Source organism: Geotrypetes seraphini, chromosome 2 (genome assembly GCF_902459505.1).
Source record: "Geotrypetes seraphini chromosome 2, aGeoSer1.1, whole genome shotgun sequence".
NCBI lineage: Eukaryota > Metazoa > Chordata > Amphibia > Gymnophiona > Dermophiidae > Geotrypetes > Geotrypetes seraphini.
Genome location: NC_047085.1, coordinates 108,728,952 through 108,756,174, shown reverse-complemented (window position 1 = coordinate 108,756,174; position 27,223 = coordinate 108,728,952). Strand labels below are relative to the sequence as shown.

The following is a 27,223-nucleotide window of genomic DNA, read 5'->3' as shown; positions in this document are numbered from 1 at the left end:
AATCTCAGTTAGTTCCAGCCAAGTCTCTTCAGTTTATTGGCGCGACTCTGGATTCTGTCAGCATGAGGGCGTTCCTTCCACTAAATCGTCAACAGACCCTCTTTCGACTCTGCCGGCAAGTGTCTTCCCTTTCGACCCTTTCTGCCCGTCAGATGATGGTGCTGCTCGGTCACATGGCATCCACGGTTCATGTGACCCCCCCTGGCCAGACTTCATCTTCGCATCCCTCAGTGGACTCTGGCATCGCAATGGCAGCAAGCACTGGAGCCGCTTTCACGCCATATAATAGTGACTCCTTTGTTAAAGAAGTCTCTCCGCTGGTGGATGCTCTCTTCCAATCTTTCAAGAGGTTTGCGTTTTCACGATCTACCTTATCAAAAAGTCCTCACGATAGATTCGTCCACCTACGCGTGGGGGGCCCACGTAGATGGTCTCCGTACGCAAGGGTTGTGGACCTCCGCAGACCGGCGTTGTCATATCAATCTGTTGGAACTCAGAGCGATTTTCCTTGCCCTAAAAGCATTTCTTCATATTCTTCACGACCAAGTGGTGCTTGTTCGGACAGACAATCAAGTGGCCATGTATTATGTCAACAAACAGGGAGGGACGGGATCTCACTCCCTTTGTCAGGAAGCTCTCAGGTTGTGGCAATGGGCGATTTCTCACAACATCTTCCTCAGAGCTGTCTACATACAGGGTCAACAGAACTGTCTGGCAGACAAATTGAGTCGTTTGCTGCAGCCTCATGAATGGGCACTCAATTCCCCCACGCTTCGTCAGGTGTTTGTTCGCTGGGGTACCCCTCAGATAGACCTGTTTGCGTCGCCCAGCAACTTCAAATTCCCTCTGTTTTGCTCCCGCATTTTCTCGCCTCGTCGTCTCGAGGCGGATGCCTTTCTTCTGGACTGGAGGAATTAGTTTCTCTATGCTTTCCCTCCATTTCCTCTGATTCTCAAGACTCTTGTCAAGCTGAAGTCGGAACATGCCACCATGATTCTGATAGCTCCTCGGTGGCCCAGACAACCGTGGTATTCCCTTCTACTTCAACTCAGTATCAGAGAGCCTCTACTTCTACCTGTTTTTCCTTCTCTACTCACTCAGAGTCAAGGGTCCTTGCTTCATCCCAATCTGTAGTCTCTACGCTTGACAGCTTGGTACCTTTCTGCGTAACAGACTCTTCTCAATTCTCTCGGTCTGTTCAAGATGTTTTTCTTGCTTCAAGGAAGCCGTCCACTTGTCAATGTTATGGCCAGAAGTGGACTAGGTTTTCTTCTTGGTGTTCCACTCGTCAGCTTCTTCCAAGATTTTCCTCTTTAGCATCAGTGTTGGACTATTTGCTTCACTTGTCCCAATCAGGCCTTCACTCTACATCTATTCGAGTCCATCTCAGTGCTTTTGCTGCTTTTCATCAGCCTCTGGATGGGAAACCTCTCTCTGCGCATCCCTTGGTTTCCCGATTTATGAAGCGGCTTTTTAATCTTCATCCACCTCTTAAACCGCCTCCTGTGGTTTGGGATCTTAATGTTGTTTTGGCTCAACTGATGAAACCTCCTTTTCAACCTCTTGACAAGGCTCATCTCAAGTATCTCACTTGGAAAGCTGTGTTCTTGATTGCCCTCACTTCTGCTCGACGAGTTAGTGAGCTGCAAGCTTTGGTTTCGGACCCACCTTTCACGATTTTTCACCATGATAAGGTGGTTCTTCGTACGCATCCCAAATTCTTACCTAAGGTAGGCAGTCTTTTTTCCTAAGCCGCATTCTCATCCTGGAGAGGCGGCACTTTTTGGACTACAAACGTGCCTTGGCGTTCTATCTCCAACTCACTCAACCTCATCGCACCTCTCCTCAACTCTTCATCTCTTTTGATCCGAATAGATTGGGACACCCTATCTCGAAGCGTACCATCTCCAACTGGATGGCTGCTTGCATCTCTTTCAGCTATGCTCAGGCTGGTCTTCCTCTGCAAGGTCGAGTGACGGGCCACAAAGTTCGCGCTATGGCGGCGTCTGTAGCATTCCTCAGATCAACTCCTATTGAGGAAATCTGCAAGGCTGCCACTTGGTCGTCGGTTCATACGTTCACCTCTCATTACTGTCTGGATACTTTATCCCGGAGGGATGGCCATTTTGGCCAATCTGTTTTGCAAAATCTTTTTTCTTAATTGCGAACTCTGCCTCCATCCCTTTATACTTAGCTTGGAGGTCACCCATGTGTGAAAATATGCTGCCTGATTGTCCTGGGATAAAGCACAGTTACTTACCGTAACAGTTGTTATCCAGGGACAGCAGGCAGATATTCTCACAACCCTCCCACCTCCCCTGGTTGGCTTCTTGGCTTGGTATCTGAACTGAGGATCCTCACAGGAGATGCGCCCCCTAGTTCGGGCGGGAAGGCACGCGCGCATGTGCGGTGCAGCACTCGAAAGCTCGAGATCTTCAAGCAAGTTTGCTTTCGAGGCTGTCCGCTGCGGGGCTCCGTTGGTGATGTTCCTCCATGTGTGAGAATATCTGCCTGCTGTCCCTGGATAACAACTGTTACGGTAAGTAACTGCTTTCTCCCTACATATAACATTTTGCAGGGGCATATAATTATATGTACTACATATGAAGATGCACAATTGTTCTGATGTTTATCTATGACTGAAATCGCTGTGCCTAAATCATGCCATACTTCACCCTCCAAGGTATATTCACTCCATTGTCATGAACCGCACTTTTTATGTGCCTTATTCTTCTTTTGTTCTAGAAATCCATATCGTCGTTTCATAAAAAATTCTCCCAAATTTTATTGCGATGATAAACTATCAGAGGGAATTCCAATTTCTCATCCAACAGACTCATGAGGTACCAATGATTTCTCAGAATGTTAACTAAACTTGATGACATTATTAAAAAAGGACACAAGTCAGTCTTTCAGTTTTCTCCCAATGCTGGTAATGTAATAGTTCACATTGGGCATATCGAGTCTGAAGGTAAGCCTTCTTATAATATTCTGAGGGTATCTGCGTTGGATTCAACAAAATAATCAACTTTCTGATATATGATGGTATGTTATAGACAAAGTGAACTGTGAGTAGGAGGGTGATAACTGGGAAAGACTATTAAATTATAATGAACAATACTGGATTTTCAGGTTAAAAACTGTTTCACCAGCAAGTCTGAATAAATAGCTGGACTGGATGTTTTAATTTATTTGAAAATATCCTGTTGACTCTTGTCTCTTCTCCCCTTTCCCTAGCATCTATTGCTTTTGCCATACCCTCTGCCTACTCCCCTTTTCCAGTATCCACCCATGTACTTCCTTTTCCAATAGTCAATTATCCTGTCTTTTCTCCTCCTTACCAGAGAATCCATCCCTCTGTACCTTCTCCTCCTCATACCCTAGTTGCCACTTCCCTAGCTCCAGCATCATCCTCAGTCCCTCTCCAATGGTTGGAGAGGAGGGGAAGGGCAGAAAGAGGAAGCACATAGATAGAAGGGAAGGGAAGACATGGAAAAATAAATAGATTTGAGAAGGAAGCATAACAATTGAAGAAAGTTGAATATTAATGTCAAAGATAGATGTAGGACAGAAAGTGAAGAAGGAGAGAAAAACAGCAATTGGATAAGAAGGCCCTGGAAACATAGTTAAGAGCACAGACAGAAGAAGGAAATACAACCAGAGACTGGGAAAAGATGATTGGAAGAATAAAATCACCAAACAACAAAGGTTTTATTTTCAATTTAGTGATTGTAATGTGTCAGTTTTGAGAATTTATATCTGCTGTCTATATTTTGCACTATTCAGGAAGAAATACATTTGTTTCTATTTCGCTGGTGTTGCATTTCATGCAGATTCTGGCATCTTAGTGTTTCATTTGTATATATTAGGACTTTTAGATTGTGGTCTTGTATTGCATTGGGTTTATCTGTGTTCTGCATGTGTGACCAAAGCTAGGTGTTCTACTAAGAATGAATGCCCAAGAAACATTATTGGTGCCATGGCCCCAAGTAGGTAAGATATTTTGTTGGTTACTCTTCAGCCCTTTTGGATATAACATGACCCTCACTTAAAAATTAGCAAAGACTAATGATTTAGAGCAGGGATCTCAAAGTCCCTCCTTGAGGGTCGCAATACAGTTTTCAGGATTTCCCCAATGAATATGCATGAGATCTCTGTGCATGCACTGCTTTCAATGCATATTCATTGGGGAAATCCTGAGAACCCGACTGGATTGCGGCCCTCAAGGAGGGACTTTGAGATCCCTGGTCTAGAGCAGTGTATCGCAAACTATGTGCCGTGGCACACTACCGTATTTTCACGCAGATAACGCGCACCCGTGTAAAACGCGCACATGGGTATAGCGCGCAGAAACCACGATTTTATGTACAAAATCTTTTGTATACCGCGCATGCAGCCTGACTGTCCTTTCGCCCGCCCCGACTCTCCTCTGGCCACCCCGACTCTCCTTTCGCCCTCCCCGACTCTCCGTGCGCTGTCCCGACTATCCGTTCACCCTCCCTGACTTTCCGTGCACTGCCCCGCCTCTCCGTGCGCGGCCTGAGGCACATGGTCGGGTTGGGCCCATGTGCCTCAGGCCGTGCCCCCAGGTGGGACCTAAGGCTCCAGGGCCTATTCTGATTGGCCCACGCGCCTTAGGCCCCACCAGTAGGCGGAGCTTTGGGACGGATGGGCCAATCCGGCCTCATTCCGTCGTTGGCTGCCTGCCGGACAACTACCAAAGGTACGGGGAAGGGGGGTGGGGGTGTCGTGGGGGTCGGCCAGGGGGGTCGCGGGTCGGCTGGGGGGGCGGTCGGAGGTTCTTGGGGGGGGCGGTCGTTGGAGGGTGGGGGGTTTGCGTCGAGGGCAGGAGGGCCTGGGATCCCTCCTGCCCGTAATGTAGTGCGGGGTGGGGGTAGGGGGTCGCCGTGGCCAGGAGGGTTTGGGCTCCCTCCTGGCTCGATATTGTCGGGGAGTTGGGGAGTCGGCCGGGCAAGAGGGCTTGGGCTCCCTCTTGCTGCGATCGTGGATGCGGGTGCGGGTGGGAGCGCGTGCGAGCGGTCGTTCGGGGTGGGGGTGCGAGCGGTCCTGCTGGGGGGGGGGGGTGAATCGGGCGTCGGGCGGGGTGGGAACTATGTAAAAAAAAATTTGTATACCGCGCTCACGCGTATAACGCGCGGTAGGTAAAAACGTGTATAACGCGCGCGTTATATGTGTGAAAATACGGTAGTGTGCCTACAGAGATTTCAAGTGTTCCACAGTACACTGTGCAGAAAGAGAGGCTCCGGTGCGGGCTTCAGCTGACTTGCATCTTCCTGCCTTCTGCTGCCGATACACTGCAGGGACTCCTGCTTTCCTCTTCTTCTCTCCCCACCCTCGGACCAGCAACGGCAGCTCAGTGTGATTTTAACTTAGCCACACAGCTGCCGCTAGCATTAGTTTACACATGGTTTCATCAGGCAACCTCGGGGCCTTTGTTAGGCTGGCCCATTTCTATGACTGCAGCTAAACTACTGCTAGCGGCAGCTGTGTGGCTAAGTTAAAAGCACACAGTGAGCTGCCGCTAGGCTAGAGAAAGGAGGGGTATTGCTGAGGAGGGAAGAGAGAAGGGGTACTGCTGGACATGGAGAGAGGAAGAGGTGCTGCTGGATAGGGGGGAAGGAAAAGGAAAGGAGGAGAGTTACTGCTGGACAAGGGAGTGGTACTGCTGGATGGGGGAGAAGGGGTAGTGCTGGACAGGGGATAGGAGAAAAGGGAGAAGGGGTACTGCTGGATAGGGGGAGGAAGGAAGGGGTACTGCAGGATAGGGGGGAGGTAAAAGGAAGGTAGAAGAGGTGCTGCTAGACATGCCAGAAAGGGAGGAAAAGGAAAGGTGCTACACACTGAAGAGGAAGGTGAGATGGTGCATGGGGAGAGAGCATGTTCATTTAGAAGGTGGGAAGGAGGGATGCCACTTGAGGGAAGAGGCAAGGACAGAGAGAGAAAGCATGCAGGAGGCAGAAAGTATTGGTCTCATAGAGAGGGTGAGATGGATGGGGAGAGGGCAGAGAATGAAAAGTTCGACTCTGGTTGGGGGAGGGAAGGAGGACTAGAGAGAAAAAGATGTTGGACTGGTGGAAAGGAGGGAGAAATGTTGGACTGGGAGGGGAGCCAGAAAGGAGGAAGGGAAGGGAGATGGACTGCAGAGGGAAGAAAGGAGGAAGGGAAAGAGAAATGTTACACTGGGGGGGGGGGAAGAGATGACTAATGGAAGGGAGAAAAATCAGACCAGGGAAGGGAAGGAGGGGAGTTCAGTAGTGCTATAGAAATAATAATAATAGTAGTAGTAGTAGAGATGCCAGATTATGGGAAGGAGAGAAAAATGCTAGACTGGGAAGGGGGGAAAGGAAGGAGAGAGATGTCAGACCACTGGGGGGAAGGAGGGAAAGAGATGATGTTTGACCATAGAAATAGGGAGGGAAGGTAACATGAAAAAGTAGATTTTGAAAAGAAAGCAGAAAAATTGAATGTTACATTAATGCCAAAGATGGATGCAAGGCAGAAAGTAAAGACTGAGAGAAAAATAGTCATTGGATAAGAAGGCCCTGGAAACATAGTTCAAAGCACAGAAAAATAAAGTCACCAGACAACAAGGTAGGGAAAATGATTTTATTTTCAATATAGTGATTGAAATGTGTCAGTTTTGAGAATTTATATCTGCTGGGTATATTGTGTGTATATAAAAAATGAATGAAAAAAATTGCCTTACTATTAGTAAAGGGGGTGGGATCTAGGAAAGAGCTTGGGTGGATCTAGGGTAGAGCTTGGGAGGTCTGTGGTTGGGAGTACTCAGTTGATATTTGTTAGACTTCCCTGCTGGCATGCCCTACTGGCATTTCAGGGCCTGTCTGGGGGGCCTCTATGCATGCGTGATTGCACAAATTCACAAAGTTCTTGTAGTTTTTATATTGTGCAGCTGAGCCGTCACTGAAGTAGTATATTTTGGTAATGTTTGTTTGAGTTACCAAAAATTCGATCAACTTTTGAATAAACACGTGTACAGATATCGTATCATGTTGCATATGATCAGAAATAATGCAACAGTTTACAACTTGCAATGTGCCCACTTCATTGAGGTAATATGCAACAAAAGGATGTACCGTAGCTTGTGAATTTTCCCAGTGAAAGCCTTGGGCGGCATCCTGTACAACAAATGAGTAATTTTCAGCTAAATCCATCAAAACGATCATTTCCGTTTCTTTTAAGCCTGTCTTCAACATCTTCAAATATTCACTTTGATGTTTTGAAATGAAATGGTGGCTTGTCAACTTCCAAATCTTGCTTGCAAGTCTTTCAATAAAGTTGTCCATGGTTAGTACGCTTGTTTCTAATGTTTCACGGTCAGCGTGAACCCATTGCTTAAATTCTATTGATTCTTCTGGATCTAAATCCTTCCAGGTATGCTGTTATCCCAGGACAAGCAGGCAGCATATTCTTAACGTATGGGTGACGTCACCGACGGAGCCCCGGTACGGACCTTTTTAACTAGAAAGTTCTAGTTGGCCGCACCGCGCATGCGCGGGTGCCTTCCCGCCCGACGGAGGAGTGCGTGGTCTCCAGTTTCTTCGTTTCCGCGGAGCGAAGAAGACGCATGTGCTTTTCAACGGCCGTTGAAAACTCTCAATTTGCCTTCCCGCTCGCGATTTTTGATCCAATTTTGGTTCTATTTTTGTCTTTCGATTCATTCTTCTAAAAAAAAAAAAAAAAAAAATTCTTTTCGTGTCTTTTTCCTTATTTTTGCAGCCGGCCCCGGCGGGGCCTGTTGTAATCATCCAAGCCTCCGGGTTTGATTTCGCGGAGGCCGTGTTTCCCTTCATGCCCCCTCAACCGGGCTTCAAGAAGTGCCAGCGGTGTGCACGCCCGATCTCTTTAACTGACCCACACAACTGGTGCCTTCAGTGTTTGGGTCCAGAGCATCGGGCTGACACCTGCACCCGCTGTGCTACTCTCAAGAAACGCACTCTTAAGAACCGGCAAATACAGCAAAATATTCTTTTCGGTACCGGTTCTACCATGGATCAGGCCCCGACGTCGACGGCACCGCCTAAATCGGCACCGACCACATCGACACCGCCTGATCCTCCTTCGGGGTCGATAGCGCCAGGTAAGCCGGCTAAGAAGCCTTCCACTTCCCTTGAGCGACCTCCAGCTACAGCGGTGACCCCGGTTCTTCCGACGTCCCGCCGCTCCCGTAAACGCTCCGCTCCGATCACGGTGAGTGCCTCGTCATCGGCCTCCTCATCGCCGGAGCGTCGAGCAGCACCTATGGTACCGAAGAAATCTAAAGCGGTACCGGTGCCCCCATTGGAGGACCGTATCTCGGCCATCCTCCAGGACAAGCTTCAGGAGCAGCTACAGAAGCAACTCCAACAGCTCCTTCCAACCTTACTGGCACCGCTCCTTCCGGTACCGGTCCAGCCCGAGCTTTGTGCCGCTCCACCGGTATCCACCCCCTCGGTACCGTTGAACACATCCATGCCGGTCTTATCTGCTCAACCTGCACTTCAGACTTGCTCGGCAGAGGACCCTTCCCAGGCCCCAGATCGACGCCGGTCGTCTCGGGATCGGGATCGGCACCATTCCTCCAGGGACAGAGATCGACGCCGGTCTTCATCCCCCGGCACCGTATCCATGCGATCTGGCAAGTCCCTTTCTAAAACCCGCCATACTGAACCGGCTGTCAGGGACCCAGACCTATGGGAACAATCCCCACTCGGTACCGAGGAGGATGCCTCTTCTACAGATGAGGAACCCTCCATGGCTGAAACCACTTCTAAGCCCGAGCAATCCTCCTTCACGAAGTTCCTTCGGGAGATGTCAGCGGCTCTCTCCATCCCCCTTGAGTCCGACTCTAAGAAGTCCCAGGCCTTTTTAGAAGCTTTGGACTTCCACCAACCTCCCAAGGAGTTTCTTAAACTTCCTGTACATGATATCCTCCGGGAAACATTTTATAAAAATTTGGAGACTCCATTGACTGTTCCAGGTGCCCCTAAAAAACTGGACAGCTTATACCGGGTCATCCCTATTCCGGGATTTGACAAACCCCAATTGCCCCATGAGAGCCTCCTTGTAGAGTCCACTCTCAAAAAATCTCAAGGCTCCAGCGTTTATGCCTCCACCCCTCCTGGCAGAGAGGGAAAGACAATGGACAAATTTGGAAAGCGCCTGTACCAGAATGCCATGCTGGCTAACAGAGCCAACAATTACACCTTTCATTTTTCATTTTATATGAAACACCTGGTCCAACAACTTTCTGCTCTAGAAAAATATATACCTGAGCGTAAGGTCCCACTCTTCCAACAGCAGATTTCCAACCTCCTTCAGCTCAGAAAGTTTATGGTGCGCTCGATTTACGACTCCTTCGAGCTTACTTCACGAGCCTCCGCACTGGCTGTGGCCATGCGACGCCTAGCCTGGCTGAGGGTGTCTGACCTTGATGTAAACCACCAGGACCGTCTCGCCAACGCGCCCTGTCTTGGTGACGAACTTTTTGGGGAGTCTCTTGATACCACAACACAAAAACTTTCGGCTCATGAGACCAGATGGGACACCCTCATTAAACCCAAAAAGAAAACTCCACCGGCACGACCATACAGGCCTCAGTCCTCTTATCAACGTCGATTCTCTGCCAGGCCGCTGAATCCTCCTCAGCAGCAATCTCGCCGTCCTCGCCAACAACAGCACACTCAGGCTCGCTCTCAGTCTCACCAGGCAACCAAGCCTCTCCCTCAGACTAAGCCTCCTCAGCCCTTTTGACTCCTTTCTCCAGGGCATAGCCAGTCTCCACCCTTCGATGCCTCTTCCTCAACCTATCGGAGGCCGCCTCACCATCTTTCTCCAACGCTGGGAGGCCATCACATCAGACCTGTGGGTTCTCAACATCATCCGCCACGGATACTCACTAAGGTTCCAGACTCTTCCCATAGATCATCCTCCCGTAGAGTCTGCTTCTCACTCCTCCCAAACTCCTCTCCTCCTCAGGGAGGTCCAATCCCTCCTCCTCCTCAATGCCATCGAAGAAGTTCCTCCAGACCAAAGGGGTCAGGGATTTTACTCCCGCTACTTCCTGGTACCCAAGAAAACGGGAGATCTTCGTCCCATATTAGACCTCAGGAACCTCAACAAGTGTTTGGTCAAAGAAAAGTTCAGAATGCTCTCCCTGGCCACGCTTTATCCTCTTCTATCTCAACACGACTGGCTATGTTCCCTGGACCTCAAGGAGGCCTACACTCACATCCCAATCCATCAGGCTTCGCGTCGCTACCTCCGATTCCAGAAACAAAATCACCACTATCAGTACAAGGTGCTGCCCTTTGGTCTCGCATCATCACCCAGGGTGTTCACCAAGTGCCTGATTGTGGTAGCGGCTTTTCTCAGGTCCCACAACCTACAAGTGTTCCCATACTTGGACGATTGGTTGGTGAAAGCACCTACATCTCCGCTTGTGCTGCAAGCCACTCATCAAACCATCTCTTTCCTCCATCTCTTGGGGTTCGAGATCAATTATCCCAAGTCACATCTGCTTCCTACGCAGCGCCTGCAGTTCATCGGAGCAGTTCTCGATACCAATCAGATGAGGGCGTTCCTTCCTGCCGACCGGCACCGGACACTACTTCACCTTTGCCGGCAGGTGCTCCTTCATCCATCCATCCCTGCTCGCCAGATGATGGTCCTTCTAGGCCACATGGCCTCAACAGTCCATGTGACTCCTCTGGCACGACTCCACCTCAGGATACCTCAATGGACCCTTGCCAACCAATGGTCACAGACCACGAATCTTCTTTCTCATCCCATCTCTGTGACATCGTCTCTTCAGCAATCTCTTCAATGGTGGTTGAACTCCTCAAATCTCTCCAGGGGACTTCTCTTCCATCCGCCTCCTCATTCCATGGTCATAACCACGGATGCTTCCCCCTATGCATGGGGGGCCCACTTGGGCGATCTCCGCACCCAGGGACTTTGGAACCCTCAGGAGCGTCAACATCACATCAACTTCCTGGAGCTCAGAGCCATGTTTTATGCTCTCAAGGCTTTCCAGCATCTCCTCTACCCTCAGGTTCTTCTCCTGTGCACGGACAACCAAGTCGCCATGTACTACATCAACAAGCAAGGCGGCACCGGATCTCGTCCCCTTTGTCAGGAGGCCCTCCGAATCTGGACCTGGGCCATAGCACACAATCTGTCCCTCAGGGCTGTCTATATCCAGGGCGATCAGAACTCCCTGGCCGACCAGCTCAGCCGCATCCTGCAACCTCACGAGTGGACCCTGGACCCTCCTACTCTCCGCTCCATCTTTGCTCGCTGGGGCACCCCGCAAGTGGACCTATTTGCAGCTCCTCACAACCATCAGCTGCCCCAGTTCTGTTCCAGACTCTTCTCTCCGCATCGTCTGACTCCAGATGCATTCCTACTCGACTGGACGGATCGGTTCCTCTATGCCTTTCCTCCACTCCCTCTGATGTCGCGGACCTTGTTCAAGCTCCGCAAGGACAGGGCCACCATGATTCTCATCGCCCCCCGGTGGCCCCGACAGCACTGGTTCTCCCTCCTGCTCCAGCTCAGCTCCAGGGAGCCCATTCCTCTTCCTGTGTTTCCTACTCTGCTTACACAGCAGCATCAGTCTCTACTGCACCCCAATCTGTCTTCCCTCCACCTGACTGCTTGGTTTCTCTCGGGCTGACCTCTCCAGATACCCTGTCTCAGCCTGTCCGTCGCATTCTGGATGCCTCCAGGAAACCCTCCACGCTCCAATGTTACCATCAGAAGTGGACCCGGTTTTCCTCTTGGTGCCTCCTGCATCATCACAATCCCACCTCATTGGCGGTAGAGACCATTCTGGACTATCTGCTCTCTCTGTCCGATGCTGGTCTCAAGTCTACCTCAATCAGAGTCCACCTCAGTGCCATCACTGCGTTTCATGAGCCTATCCTCGGAAAACCTCTCACGGCTCACCCTCTGGTTTCCCGCTTCATGAGAGGCCTCTTCAACATCAAACCACCTCTACAGCCTCCTCCTGTCGTCTGGGACCTAAATGTGGTTTTGTCAGCCCTCATGAAACCTCCTTTTGAGCCTCTTGCTACTACTTCGCTCAAACTTCTCACATGGAAGGTGCTTTTCCTCATTGCCATCACCTCTGCCAGGAGGGTCAGTGAGCTGCATGCACTGGTCGCCGATCCACCGTTCACTGTTTTTCACCATGACAAGGTGGTTCTGCGTACCCATCCTAAATTCCTTCCCAAGGTGGTTTCGGCTTTTCACCTCAACCAATCTATTGTATTGCCTGTCTTCTTCCCGAAACCCCATTCTCATCCTGGAGAACAGGCGTTACACACACTGGATTGTAAACGTGCCCTTGCATACTACCTTGACCGTACCAGGGCTCACCGATCCCCTCCTCAACTTTTTCTGACCTTTGATCCCAACCGTCTGGGTCGTCCTGTCTCTAAACGAACGCTGTCCAATTGGCTTGCTGCCTGTATTGCGTTCTGTTATGCTCGGGCCGGCCTGTCACTGGAAGGAGCTGTCACGGCCCACAGGGTCAGAGCTATGGCTGCTTCTGTGGCTTTCCTCCATTCCACGCCTATTGAGGAAATCTGCAAGGCGGCCACTTGGTCTTCAGTTCACACGTTCACTACTCACTACTGTCTGGATACCTTCTCCAGACGGGATTGGCACTTCGGCCAATCTGTGTTACAAAATTTATTTTCCTAATGGCCAACCATCCCCCCTCCCTCTCTGTTAGCTTGGAGGTCACCCATACGTTAAGAATATGCTGCCTGCTTGTCCTGGGATAAAGCACAGTTACTTACCGTAACAGGTGTTATCCAGGGACAGCAGGCAGATATTCTTACGACCCACCCACCTCCCCGGGTTGGCTTCTTAGCTGGCTTATCTTAACTGGAGACCACGCACTCCTCCGTCGGGCGGGAAGGCACCCGCGCATGCGCGGTGCGGCCAACTAGAACTTTCTAGTTAAAAAGGTCCGTACCGGGGCTCCGTCGGTGACGTCACCCATACGTTAAGAATATCTGCCTGCTGTCCCTGGATAACACCTGTTACGGTAAGTAACTGTGCTTTAGTGCTTCTTCACAAGGGCAGTTTTGACATCGTTGTAGCATACAGTCCTTGACATTTAGGTCGCACACAGTTTTTTTCCATAAGAACTTTGTAGTTCTCTTTGACATTGGCGCCTTGTAGCATGAGCTTTACATTTTGATGTATCGTGCAGACACACACGGAGTGTGCACCTGATGCACCAATGGTTACACACCACTTTGGCCTGAGCTCACATAATTTGGAAAAACCAATTTCAGTTCCGTATTTGTTACAGTACGCCACGTACAGCTCTTTTAAATTACACAACAGCAGCCGCTTTTGCTTTTGTACTTTTAAACCATTGAGGCGGACTGAAATGCAATCTTTTTTGCCAGGACATATTCTGCTGAATTCATCGTCTTCGTAAAAATCTTGAACTCTATTTGCAATTTCTTTTGGAAGGGACTTGCCAATTTTTGCATCAGGTATAGAACAAATGCCTTTCTCTTTCTTTACTTTTTGGGCTGTTCTGACCATGCGCTCTGAAATGCCAAACTTCATTGCTGTTTCCTTTATTGACCAACTTTTTGGGGCCATCGTCAATAATTGAACTTTCATTGACCTGTTGGATATTGCAATTTTCGTTTTCATTTCTTCAATGAGGTCAGTGTAATCTTCACATAACTTGCATTCTACAGACTGATGAGACGGCCCAACTTCTTCAGCTGAAACTCCAGCAGCAGATGTAATCTTCTTGGCTATCACATTCTGCACACGTTCAATTTTTCGTATCACATAGCCGGCTTTATCTCTACTAGCTAACCTTCGAATTTTCAATGGAGAGGTTCCTAAAGCAGTCAAGCTTTGATCAACTGCATCGGAGATGCTGATATCAAAATCGTCTGAAGATGAAGATGCTGCAGTAGCTTCACTCATTGAAACGTATTGGGCTTTGCACCTACTGCAAAGTTTCTGACCTGGCTTGATATTTATTTTTGCCACTTTTCTAAAATCATTAGACATGGTAAGATCGACTTTTAACAATCCACTTTGAACAATGATTTTTCTTTTCAAATGGATTACAACACGATGTTTGCTTTAATTCGTATTTGTCGAGATACTTTGCTTTGTGGTGGAGGCAGATTTGGTCTTTATCCATCAGTTCAACTTCAGAGCGCCGAGTGATAAGCAATTTTTCATCGGTTGACAAATTATGTAAAAAAATGAGCCCAAATATTTTAGAATAAAATGTGCCGTCATGACACTTTGACAACAATTTTTGCCCAATGGCACAGTCTGGCAGAAAAGGATTATTATTAGTCGATTCGTTGGCATCCATTTTAAACTGAATTAATAATAATGTGGATCTGAAAAAGAAAACAAGTTGTAATTTGTGATCTGCATGCAACAAAATTATCACCTCAATTTCTAGTTAGGAATAATCATTAATTAAGAACACTATAATTGTACCCAAAGCTTGAGTAAAAATAAACAGGGAAAAACAGTGTGAAAAGTGACATAATTGTAAGTTGAAACGTAGGCCGTTGCCATGGTGACATCTCCCAACTTTGTCCCCCTTTTTCGGGCATTGTTAACCTTCGTTGAAAAATGAAGCCCACTTTTCTAGAGGGTTTGAAATATGCTCTTTCTAATGAGACTGATTTGAAAGAGTTTCTAAAAGGTATTTTTCTGTAAAAGCAGGCTGAAAATACCCTATTTTTGGCCTTTTTACACAAATTAGCAACTTTATACTTAATTTGTAAACTAATGGAAAGAGCTTGGAGGTTGAAATTGTACTTTTGAAAACAACGTTGTACCGAGACATTATGCGCCAAATTTCGCATTTATTACTCAATTATTGTGGGAGCTAAGTAATGTCAAACTTTGACTTTTTTTGGAGCACTAATTTTTTCAGCCAAGTTTACTATAATTCAGCCATTCACTCAGTGCTCGACAAAAATTATTATTGGTAGCACTGAATAGAGCTCTAAAAGTTGTGCAGGGTAGCTAAGTTTCATTTTTTTTGGAAACATAGCTCGTGAGATATTGTGTCTCAAAGTTGTCAGAATGTCACTGTCATACTGTATGTCATTGCAGTATGGGGTCAAACAAATGGCTATATCTCCACGAATATTCCTCAGGCGAAACTAAAACTTTACCAAAGTTCGTTTGATACATGTGGGACTTTGTGCATAAAGTTTTATCAAAATCCGTGATGGTCATGCAGGGAACCCTTGATCACTTGACATGGAATAACAAAACTTACTTGTATCTGTTCTATACCACTTAGGATTTTGTAGACTTCAATCATATCTCCCCTCAGCCATCTCTTTTCCAATCTGAAGAGCCTTGACTAACTTCTTTAGTCTTTCCTCATACGAGAGGAGTTCCATCCCTTTTATCATCTTGGTTGCTGTTCTTTGAACCTTTTGTCTGCTTGCTTTGTTTTTTGTTTCTTTTTTTTTTTTCATTTTCTGTAATGGCAAGAAGAGCAGTGATTCTTTGAGCTTGGGACCACCACAAGAACAGTTGGTATTTGGTAATTTTCCATAGATGTTTTAAACTGTAACACAGTAACTTATCAAATGGCAGATAAATACCAGCATAGCCTGATAAGGTGGCCCAAGTTGTATGTATTGGGCAGAAGATTTCAGTATATTGTTCACAATATCACTCAGATCTTTTCTTGGGTGCTCACTCCTGAGGTGTAACCTAACTCCAGGTAACTGTGATTTAGATTAATTTTCACAATGTGCATAACCTTGCATTGTCCGCATTAAATTTCATTTGCCATTTGGATGCCCAGTCTTCAAATTTTCTAAGGTCTTCCTGCAATTTCTCATCTGCAAACGTTTTAACAAGTTTGAATAGTTTTGTGTCATCTGCAAAGTGAATCACCCCACTTGTCATTTCCATTTCTATCATTTACTGTATAAATATATTAAATAGTACCAGTCCCTGTACAGATACCTGGGATACTCTACTATTCACCCTCCTTCACTGAGTGAAATGGCCATTTAACTCTATCCTCTGTTTTCTGCCGTAAACAAGTTCCTGACCACAGTAGAACATTGGGTAGATTAACTAATCTCGCCGATCGTGTCCCGACCAGTTTGTGAGCGTTCCCTGACCCAATTCACTAACCTTCTGTCTGATCTGATCTGCACTTGCAAATGAGAGGAAATGGCCTGCATAAGTAGGAAGGCATCGATTCACTAAACAGAAGAAGGAACACCGACTGGGCTTACCCATCCAAAAAGCAATGACTGCTGAGGACCAGTCGCTCATGTCCTTGACGAAAGTCCTATTCTCTGCCGCACTGAAATCCCAGCCCTGCAACCATCAAAATAAAACATCTTCCTTGTGCAAAAAGCACCCTGCCTCTCTGTGAGCCCGTGTTTTAATCCGCGGGTTTAAATCGGAGCTGCACTATGGCGTGTTTTAATTGTTCCAGTCTGTGTTAAGGAGAGAGCTGGGACTTGTGAGAAATGATTTCCTTGCCTTGCCCGGGGCGCTTTCAGATCTGTGTGGAGTTAATAAAAATGTCTGCAGTGCAAGGTGCTCTGACTGACTCCATTGAGTCTGAGGAGCTGAGCAGGGCTCAGCGAACCAGTCAGCGTGGCCTGGCCCGCCTTTCGCTTCCATGCCAAATGCTCAGATGCGAGCCTGTGGCTGCGAGTCCAAAATGGTGTGGCCAAGGGGCAGGACATGCCCCTTTGGAGCCCCTTCGGAGCCTGCGAGAAGCAAGCAGCAGAGAACCTTGGGGGGAAAATGGGGAAAAGAAAAGCGAAAATATTCATCTTTCTTGACAGTGGATCCGATGGATCGCCATTTGTGCCCCGTTTCCACTTCAAGTGCAACATCTGACCCTAAGTTTAACTTAGTCTCCATCTGCTTCACTATTCTCAGGTGAACCGTCACCACCTATTCAGCCTGTCTTAAGTTCCCGAGTGAGTGTTGAATCGGCTCCCCAAGGGGAAGAAGAATCACCCTCTCTACAATCAATAGATTTGGATCCATAAATGGAACTTAGGGGAATATCTAGTTTGCAAGTTATTTCTTCAGTTCAAATGCTAAAAAATGCAAAGTGATGCACCTGGGTAAAAGAAATCTGTGCAGGACTTACACGTTAAATGGTGAGACCTTAGTTAGGACCATGGAAGAACGGGATTTAGGAGTAATCATTAGTGATGACATGAAAACTGCCAATCAGGTGGAAAAGGCTTCCTCTAAGGCAAGGCAAATGATGGGTTGTATCCGTAGAGGTTTTATCAGCAGGATGCCAGAGGTCATAATGCCACTGGTGAGACCTCATTTGGAATATTGTGTTCAATTCTGGAGACCACATTACCGGAAAGATGTGCTGAGAATGGAGTCAGTTCAGCGGATGGCCACCAGGATGGTCTCGGGGCTCAAAGATCTTCCGTATGAAGTAAGGCTGAATAAATTGCAGCTGTACTCACTTGAAGAACGAAGAGAGAGAGGGGACATGATCGAGACATTTAAATATATCACGGGTCGTATCGAGGTGGAAGAGGATATCTTCCGTCTTATAGGACCTTCTTCCACCAGAGGGCATCCGCTGAAAATCAGGGGAGGGAAATTTCATGGTGACTCCAGAAAGTATTTCTTCACTGAGAGGGTGGTCGATCATTAGAATGAACTCCCACGGCAGGTTATTGAGGCCAACAGCGTATCAGATTTCAAAAATAAATGGGATATTCATGTGGGATCTCTAATGAGGTAAGGGCAGGGGGTGGTGAGCAAAATCAAAGAGAAGGGTCAATAGAGTGGGCAGACTTGATGGGCTTTGGCCCTTTTCTGCCGTCATTTTTCTATGTTTCTAAATGCCATCAGGGTCAGGTATAAAACCTGTTCCTGATGATAAAACAGTTACCTTACAGGATGTTTGGATGGTAGTAAACCATATTAAAACCTCACTTCAAGGTACTGTATCTAAGCTTTGTCAATTTTCTTCTGAAATTACTGCAAAGGTAACCTGATCATGACTCAGTTGGTTTCAGTGGGAAGCAGAGTAGACAAAGTGGAAATGTCTAACTAATTTGCATGGTTTAGCAACATCGAATATTAAGGATAGTATACTTTTACATTTACAAATGTAGAAGATGGAAAATTTAATGAGATCTAGAAATCTTCAAATTCTAAATTTTCCTATCTTTCATTACTTCGCAGCATTGTAACTCCTAAAGATGTACATATGAGATATTTTACAACATGCTCAGGTAGATTCCTTTACACCTGATAATGTTTATTATGTCCTTAGGAGCTCCAAGATGGTAGCTGAAGATGGAAGTGTAGATCAGATTTGAATGTAACTAATAATGTTGCTTGTTTAGCTATGTAATCCTTAGATGATTCCAAAAATTGGGAAAACTTAAGACTATCAGTTAGTATCTCCCAATTTTTGGAATCATCTAAGGATTATACAGTGGTACCTTGGTTTGCGAGTAACCCGGTTTACGAGTGTTTTGCAAAACACTCAGCAAACTTTTGACTCGCAAACCGAGCACTGCCCCGATCAACGAACACTTACAGGGGATTCCTCTTCTGTCTTCTGGCCAGCCTTCTACATCGGGTGCCTTCCGCAGGTTGCAGGACCTCTGTCTGAGCCTGCGCGGCCGGGTGCTGTCCCGCCTGCACGTTGCGTGTGATGCGCATAGCGTCAATCATCGGCATTGTGTGTGTCATGTGCGGCGTGCGGGTGGGGCGGCGCTCGGGTGGGGGCTCTCCAGCATGCGAGGGGCATCCGACGTGGAGGGCTGCCCGGCGGCTGGCACCCCCCCCCCAAAGCGGCACTGCGTGGTTCTCCGGCGGCTGGCATCCTCCCCCCCGAAGCGGCACTGTGGGGTTCTTCTTCAGATGACCCACGGAGGAGGCAGACGGAGGAGATGGCGCTGCAGCACCTGGCACCTGACAGGTATAGACCCCGGATTCTAGAACGAATCATCTGAGTTTCCATTATCCCCAATGGGGAACTTTGTTTTGGTAAACGAGTATTTTGGATTACGAGAATGCTCCTGGAACGGATTATGCTCGTAATCCAAGATACCACTGTATAGCTAAACAAGCAACATTATTAGCTACATTCAAATCTGAAATTGAAAACCAAGTTATTTTGAAACTCTATTTTTCAAAGAAACAGTCCTTGTTTTGTGGACAATTACTAAAAGTGTTTCCAGATGTCGCCAAAAAAACACAATGTAGGAGAACACAATTCCTATTGCTTAAGCCTAAAGCTTTGGCAGTGAAAACTACCTTTTTTCTTAAATTCCCATGCAAATGTTTGATTTCATATGGCAATAATAAGTTTGTATTTTTGGACCCAACTCAATTGGGAAATTTTTCTTCAAGATAAAAACTTATTAGAAAATGTTTTAAATACCAATTCAGAGGTTGATGATAATAAGTGACTTTAGATAGATTTTTGCTTGTTTGTTGAAAATAAATAATTTCTTTGGGATGTTTTCCTGGTCTTTTTGGTAAATTCAACCCCAATAATGTACACTATAATTTTAATGCTAATTTTCCTTTCTTTTTATATATACTTTGGGCTCCTTTTACAAAGGCGAACTAACGGTTTAATGCTCGTAATACCACGCGCTAAACCGCCGGCTGCGCTAACCGCTATCACCTCCTCTTGAGCAGGCGGTAGTTTTTAGGCCAGCACGGGGGTTAGCGCGTGATGAAAAATCGCGCGCGTTAACTCTGCTAGCGTGGCTTAATAAAAGGAGCCCTTTGTATTTGCTGGATATTGTTATGTGATGTAACAAATATAATTAATTTTTTTAAAAAGGATTTTAAAAATAAAAGCACTTAAGTGTGTTTGTGTTTTAACTCTTTAAATTATGTATTTATCTTCCTCATCAAATGGTTTTTCGATTTACAAATTACTAAAATTTTTTAAATTAAGGCTGTGGGGTGGTGGTGTTTGTTTTTTTTTTGTTTTGTTTTTTTGCAAAATCTAAACAAAATATACATTTCTAAGTACAGTGGAACCTTGGTTTACGAGCATAATTCGTTCCAGAAGCATGCTCGTAAACCAAATTGCTCGTATATCAAAGCAAGTTTCCCCATAGGAAGTAAGGGAAACTGCTTTGATTGGTTCCACCTCCTCCCCCCCCCCCAACGAAGCTACAGGCGCTGCTCCATTTCCCCCCCCCTTGATGAATCCGACGCTGTTCCAAACCCCTCCCCGCGATCCAGCTTCCCCCCCTGAGAACCGGCATCCCCCCACCCCCCCCGCTTGCATTGCCCCCCCTCCACTGCAATCCTACTTTCCCCCCTCCCGAGCAGTCAATGACACCCTTTACCCGACTTGGCACCAGTGCCGGTGCCCGAAGATCCTCCCTCTTCTGGCGCGGCTGGGCGGTGCGTCGGAGATCCTCCTTCTTCTGGGCTGGGCTGGACTGGCTTTGAGCATTTGCACATGCTCAAAGCCTTCTGGTCTCGCTCTCTCCGAGATTGAGAGCGAGACCAGAAGGCTTTGAGCATGCGCAAATGCTCAAAGCCAGTCCAGCCCAGCCCAGACCAGAAGAAGGAGGATCTCCGATGCACCGCCCAGCCCAGGCCGTGCCAGAAGAGGGAGGATCTTCGGGCACCGGCACTGGTGCCAAGTGGGGTAAAGGGTGTCATTGACTGTTCAGGGGGGGGCAACGCGAGCGGGGGGAGGGATGCCGGATCGCTGGGGGGATGCTGGATCGCGGGGGGGGCGCTCGTACAGCGAGGCAAGCTCGGTTTACGAGGCACCAAGTTTGCTAATGTTTTGCTCGTCTTGCAAAACACTCGCAAACTGGTGCACTCGTAAACTGAGGTACCACTGTACTAGGATGACTAAGCATATCTTCTTATGCACAGTGTCCTACAGACGTAAATGATCCTTCATGACTCTGAGATAGGTTATGATGATTGAAGTAGCCCTTGCAAATGTTTTCAATTCAGAAGTCCAATTTTTGTAACATCAGTGTCATAAATATTAGCTAATCAGTATGATCAGCTAAACAGATATATTAATGAAGTACCGTATTTTTTGCTCCATAAGATGCACTTTCTCCACCCCTAAAAAGTAGGTGGAAATAAGGGTGCGTCTTAAGGAGTGAATGTTAAAAAAAAAAACCCAAACAAGACCTGTACCTCCTTTTGGCGTCGCTTTCTGCGCTCCTGCCTGGGTTCCGCTGCTCTCTTCCGGCATCAGCAGCGGTGCAGGAGGCAGGCACATGCTTTTTCCGTGTCTGCTTGGTCCCTCCCTGTGCTCTGAATGGCTGCCTGTCAGTTTTCACGGAACGAGAACTGACAGGCAGCCATTTGGAGCACAGGGAAGGACCAAGCAGGCACGTAAAAAGCAAGTGCCTGCCTCCTGTGCTGCTGACGCTGCCGGAAGAGAGCAGCAGAACCCCAGGCAGGAGTACGGGAAGCGCGCTGGAGCGCCAGGATGCCAAAAAAAAGGTATGGGGGGAGAGTGCCTGCCTGCCTTTGCCTTTGAGCTGGCTGGCTTGGGACTGGCTGGCCGGGTTAAACTGGGCCTGGCTGGCTGGGTTGACTGGAGGTTGGCTAGTTACTTTTGGGCTGGCTGGCTGGCCTGGGACTGGCTGGCTGGCTGGGTTGACTGAGGGCTTGGCTGGCTTGGGGTGGGTTGGCTGGTTGCCTTTAGGCTGGCTGGCTGGCTTGGGACTGGCTGACTTGCCAGGTTGACTGGGGGATGGCTGGCTTAGGGCTGGCTGGCTGGCTTGGCACTGGCTGAGGGTTTGGGAGCTGGCTGGCTGCCACTAGACGTGCCTACCATTAGACATGCCCACCACTAGATGTGCCCTGTACCCTGTCCCAGCCTACTACTAGACTACCAGAGAGGGAGGTACAGGGTACAGGGCACACCATTTGGTTCAGAATTTTTTTTCTTGATTTTTCCTCTAGAGGTGGGTGTGTCTTAAGATCAGGTGTGTCTTATGGAGCGAAAAATACGGTATATGTCTAGAAGACTCCCAGTAATTTCATTTGTATTGAGTATTAAGAAAATTACTACTACTATTTATCATTTCCATTGCACTGAAAGAACTGACTAAGACAAAGAAATGTAATCTTTTGGGATGCTATCATCAACCATTAACAATGTTATTAGGTGGTTTGAATTAAGACCCTTGCACCATTTGTTCTGCAAACATTTTCTGAGCATACCTTCTCTAGAGATAGAATGTGAACATAAAGCAAAACTCAATGAATTGCTGTGTTGGTTTTGTTTGTTTTTTTGTATTTTTCAAATATATAAATACATGCGTGAGGACAAGAAATCATCAAATGAGAGAGCTTCACAGCCAATTTTTATGCATTCTTGTAGTAGTGATGAAGAACTCTCTAAAGGGAGAAGCGTATCTTTGTGTGTTTAAATCTGCCAGCTATGAAATAGCACAGGCATATGGAGTTACACACAACTCTGGTGGCAGAGATGGAAGAATGCAGATACTGGTGCAAAGAACAGCTGTTCTGCTCTCAAAAATGCATTTGGACTTGTTTCCAAAAATATTATAACTTGAGAGAATGAACAGACTATAGGATGCATCATCCTATATAATAAAACCGTAGCCGCGCATGCACATTCAACTGCGTGCTTCCGTGATCTCTGATCTGTGAGATGTATGTCCGTGGCTGCAGGAGTGCGCATGCGCGAGTCCCCAGCCTTACTGCTTCCCAGCCGCCAGCGTTGGACTCCCTGCTCTCCACATCGCGGTGTCAGCTCCTCTCATGAGCCGCACCAGCGTCGGAGAAGGCTTCCGACTCTGGCGGGGATCGAGAGGAGCCGCTGCGACACTCGCCTGGAGCAGGCCAGACCACGGGCCGGGCAGGGAAGCGCCAAAAGAGACTCCAGCCGCGAGGGAGGGAAACTGAAACAAAAAAGGGTACGTGCCTGCGGGAAAAACGATAAGGGAAGGGGGGGGCCCTTGGAGAACGCTACACCGCGGGAGGGAAGGGGAGGGGCCAAAAGGAGCAGGCCACATCGTGCTAACAGTAGGGAAGGGGAGTGGGGTAAAATGCTGATACTGCTGCACAGGGACCTAGAGGGGAAGGGAAATACCTGCTGCTGCACAGGGAAATGGAGGGGGAGGGAAATGCTGTTGCAGCTGCATAGGGAAATGCAGGGAATAAATGACAGACAGACAGCAGGAGGGAGGGAGACAGAAAGAAAGGAGGAAAGACACAGGGGTAGAGAGCTGCACGGGAACGGGGACGACGGGAATCCCGCGGGACCCGCGGGCATCCCGCGGATTCCCCCTTTGGGTCACGGGGATCCCGTGGGGATGCCCCCTAGGGTCGCGGGGATCCCGTGGGGACGCCCCCTAGGGTCGCGGGGATCCCGTGGGGACGCCTCCGAGGGTCGCGGGGTTCCTGCGGGGCTGGATGTACTCAGTCACGCGGCTCTTCTCCCTACCTTCTTTGCTTGCAGCACAGAGCCAAACGGAAGTCTTCCCGACGTCAGCGCTGACGTCGGAGGGGAGGGAGGGCTTAAACAAAGCCCTCCCTCCTTCCGACGTCAGCGCTGACGTCGGGAAGACTTCCGTTTGGCTCTGTGCTGCAGGCAGTGCAGGTAAGGAGGAGAGTAGCCTAGCGGTTCGAGTAGCTACCAAGGGAGGGGGCGGTCCGCCCCGCCACACCCCGCCCCGGTTGCAGCACAGCCGGCCAGGTCCCCTTACTTTTGTGGCACTTTCCGACCGACCGACAACAGCCCCGGTCCGACAATCCTCCCTGCCCTGTAGCCGCGAATCTAAATTATCTTCTTACAGCAGCTGTAATAAGGTAATTTAGATTCGCAGTTAAGGGCAGGGAGGTTTGTCGGACCGGGGCTGTTGTCAGTCGGTCGGGGAAGTGCCACAAAAGTAAGGGGACCTGGCCGGCTGTGCTGCACCCGGGGCGGTAGAGAAGGAGTGGGGAGAAGGACGCTGAAAGGCCATGGGGAAGACGGGAGGGGGGGGGAAGGACTCTGAAAGCACTTGAAGACAGAGGAGGGAGAAGGACGCTGAAAGCACATGGGGAATACAAAGGGGTGGAGAAGGACGCTGAAAGGCCATGGGAAGGGCGGGGCGGGGGGGGGAGGACTCTGAAAGCACTTGTGGAAGACAGAGGGGGAGAAGGATGCTGAAAGCACATGGGGAAGACAAAGGGGTGGAGAAGGACGCTGAAAGGACATGGGGAAGACGGGGGGTGGGGGTGGAGAAGGACGCTGAAAGGCCATGGGGAAGACAGAGGGGGGAGAAGGACGCTGACAGGACATGGGGAAGATGGGGGGAGGACGCTGAAAGGAAATGGGGAAGAGAGAGTAGGGAGAAGACGCTGGCAGGGAAGAAGACAGATGCCAGACTATGGGGGGAGCGGAGAGAAGAAGATGGGTGCCAGACCAATTTGGAAGGGGGAAGAAAGGGAGAGGCACAGTAACAGAGCAAATGGAAGATGCAGAAGGAAGAGAGACAGTGGATGGAAGGAATTGAATGAGAACATGAGGAAAGCAGAAACCAGGCAACAAAGGTAGAAAAAGAATTATATTTCTTTTTTTTTATTTTGCTTCAGGATAAAGTAGTATATTAGTTGTGTTGATAAAAATTTATAAACATTAGAGGCTCTGGTAGAAACCCATTTGCAAAGTATGTATTCTTCCCAATTAATATTTTCAAATTAATAAAGTCTTTTTGCTTATTTGTAAATGGGTTTCTACCAGAGCCTTTAATTCAGTAGCATAATTAAATGAAATAACTATTTCTGAAGTTTATAGGGACGGGCGGGGACGGAGGGGATTCCTCGCGGGGACGAGTGGGGACGGAGGGGATTCCTCGCGGGGACGGGTGGGGACGGAGGGAATCCTCACGGGGACGGGTGGGGACGGGTGGGATTCCTCACGGGGACGGGTGGGGACGGGTGGGACTTTGGCGGGGACGGGTGGGGACGGGTGGGATTTCTGTCCCCGCGCAACTCTCTACACAGGGGCAGGGAGAGGGACAGAAAGACAGAGAAAGGGGGCCAGAGAGAGACAGTGGGAGGGAGAGAGACAGAAAGACAGACAGACATAAATTCTAGCACCCATTAATGTAACGGGCTTAATGACTAGTTATTAAAATATATGAAGACCTGAAATTATTTGCTTTATAGACTGACAGCATAGATGTAATATGAGATTTGAGCAAAATATCCTCTTCTTGCAAAAGGATATGGTTTTAATGACTAATTTTTTATGATGTAATGTTGATCAAATTTAACAATAAATAATCTTTCATATTCAGCATTAAAATATTTTTGAAATAATAAGCAATTCATAATAAACTATTAAAGCAATTTAATATAAATGAAACAGGATTAAACAATTACTCCCACTACCAGCACTAAATCCTGCGCTATGCATTTAAAAGAGAGGTTATATTTTATTGCTTGAATGTAGAACAAATCTCCAATCTGACTTTAATCTAGGAACAGGAATCCTCAAGCCTATATTCATTTGGAAACATATTCCAAAGACTGAAATCAAAGTAAAAGACATACAATGGGTTCCTATCATCTTTAAGAATAAGTTGATAAATGTTAATATATTATTCTACAACAATTGTAAAGGTCGAAAGGAAACATATACACGTATGATGATTTTAAGTAGTTTGGAACACCAATTTTGCAGTGGGCTATCATAAGAACCACAAAATAGAGAATGACATGGGGACAAATTTTTCCCTGTCCCCTCATGAAATCGTTTTTCTGTCTCCATCTCGGTGAGTATTTTTCCTGTCCCTGCCCCATTCCTGCAAGCTCCACCCTCATCTGCACAAGCCTCAAATACTTTAATATCATAAGTGTTTGAGGCATGTGCAGTTAAAGCAGAGCTTACAGCAATGGGACAGTGACAAAACTCAGGGGACGGGATGGGATAATTGGAGTTCCTGAGGGGACGGGGACAAATTTCTCCCAGTGTCATTCTCTACCACAAAGTTAAAATCATTGGACAAATATAAAAGAGTTAAAGAAGTCATGCAGTATGTACTATTAACTTATATTTTAGCAGCAATCTTTAAGAAGCAGAAAGTTTTGATTGGGTAGGATGAAATAATGGTATTTAAACTTTGTAATAAAAACTAGATGGGGTGGTTTGGTGATCTCATTTGAAAGGCTATTAAAAATAAAAAGATTTTTAAGAAAGAGATAACTGAAGATCTTAAGTCAGAATTATAAGAAACACTAATTGTAAATGGCTTTTGTGCTCAGCTGCAGAATTCCCTAAAGAACCTAAATCCAGTTTCTTCACCAATGAGTGCAACTGAATCTGGAAGTGTGCCCAAATAAAATTGTTAGCGTAAGCTTGCTGTAACATAGTCAAGAGTAAGACCTTAAACAGCATTTTATTTAGTTGTTGTTAGGATTTTTTGATCTTGTGACAAGTTTAAAACAGGGAAGTGAATAGAATCTCTTCTGGTTAGGAATTAGGCCAGATATCAGAAAGGTTAAAACAACTGACTACCACTTATGTACATAATTTACATGATAATGTAAGTTATCCCAGGACAAGCAGGCAACATATTCTCACATGTGGGTGACATCATCCAAGGAGCCCCGATGCAGACTTGCTTGTAAAACTTTTAGAAAGTTTGTGACTGCCGCACCGCGCATGCACAAGTGCCTTCCCGCCCGATGTAGGGCGCACGTGTCTTCAGCATCTCCTCAGTTCTCTGTTTTCTGCAGAGCTGACAAGCCACTCATTTCGATGCTCTGCGCTAGACTTAGTTCTACTCGTGCATTCTCTCACCACGGTTCATGTATTTTCTTTGCAGGGTCGCTGTGTTTATTTGCGCATTTCATTTAAAAAAAAATTTTTCATAAGTTTCCTTTTCTTCATGTCACGGCGCGGCCTACCCCGCGGGCTTTGATTTAGCCGTGGCTGTTTTCCATTCTATGTTATGACCGGTTACAGGCTTTAAGAAGTGTAGCCAGTGCCAGCACGCAATATCCCTCACTGATCCACACAAGTGGTGTGTACAGTGTTTAGGACGTGACCATTGTCCGGAGTAATGTGTCTGCTGTGCTACCCTTCAGCCTCGAGCCATGAAACGTCGTCGAATTCAGGTAGACAAGCTCTTTGGTGGCATGGATAAGGCCTTGACCTCGATTCCAGCCCTGGCCTCGACCTCTACTC

General features: G+C 47.5%; 1 protein-coding gene across 2 annotated transcripts in view; it reads left to right on the top strand.

The window, feature by feature from the left end:
* Positions 1 to 27,223, top strand: part of YTHDF3 (YTH N6-methyladenosine RNA binding protein 3) — a 158,552-nt gene that overhangs the window by 97,391 nt on the left and 33,938 nt on the right. Inside the window, exon 4 of one of the 2 annotated variants that reach the window (XM_033933422.1) lies at positions 2,746 to 2,843. The exons of the other annotated variant lie outside the window; for it this stretch is intronic. Within the exon in view, the coding sequence (XP_033789313.1) occupies positions 2,746 to 2,796 (51 nt within the window). The 3' untranslated portion in view covers positions 2,797 to 2,843. The remainder of the gene's footprint in view (positions 1 to 2,745; positions 2,844 to 27,223) is intronic. 2 annotated transcript variants of the gene reach the window in all.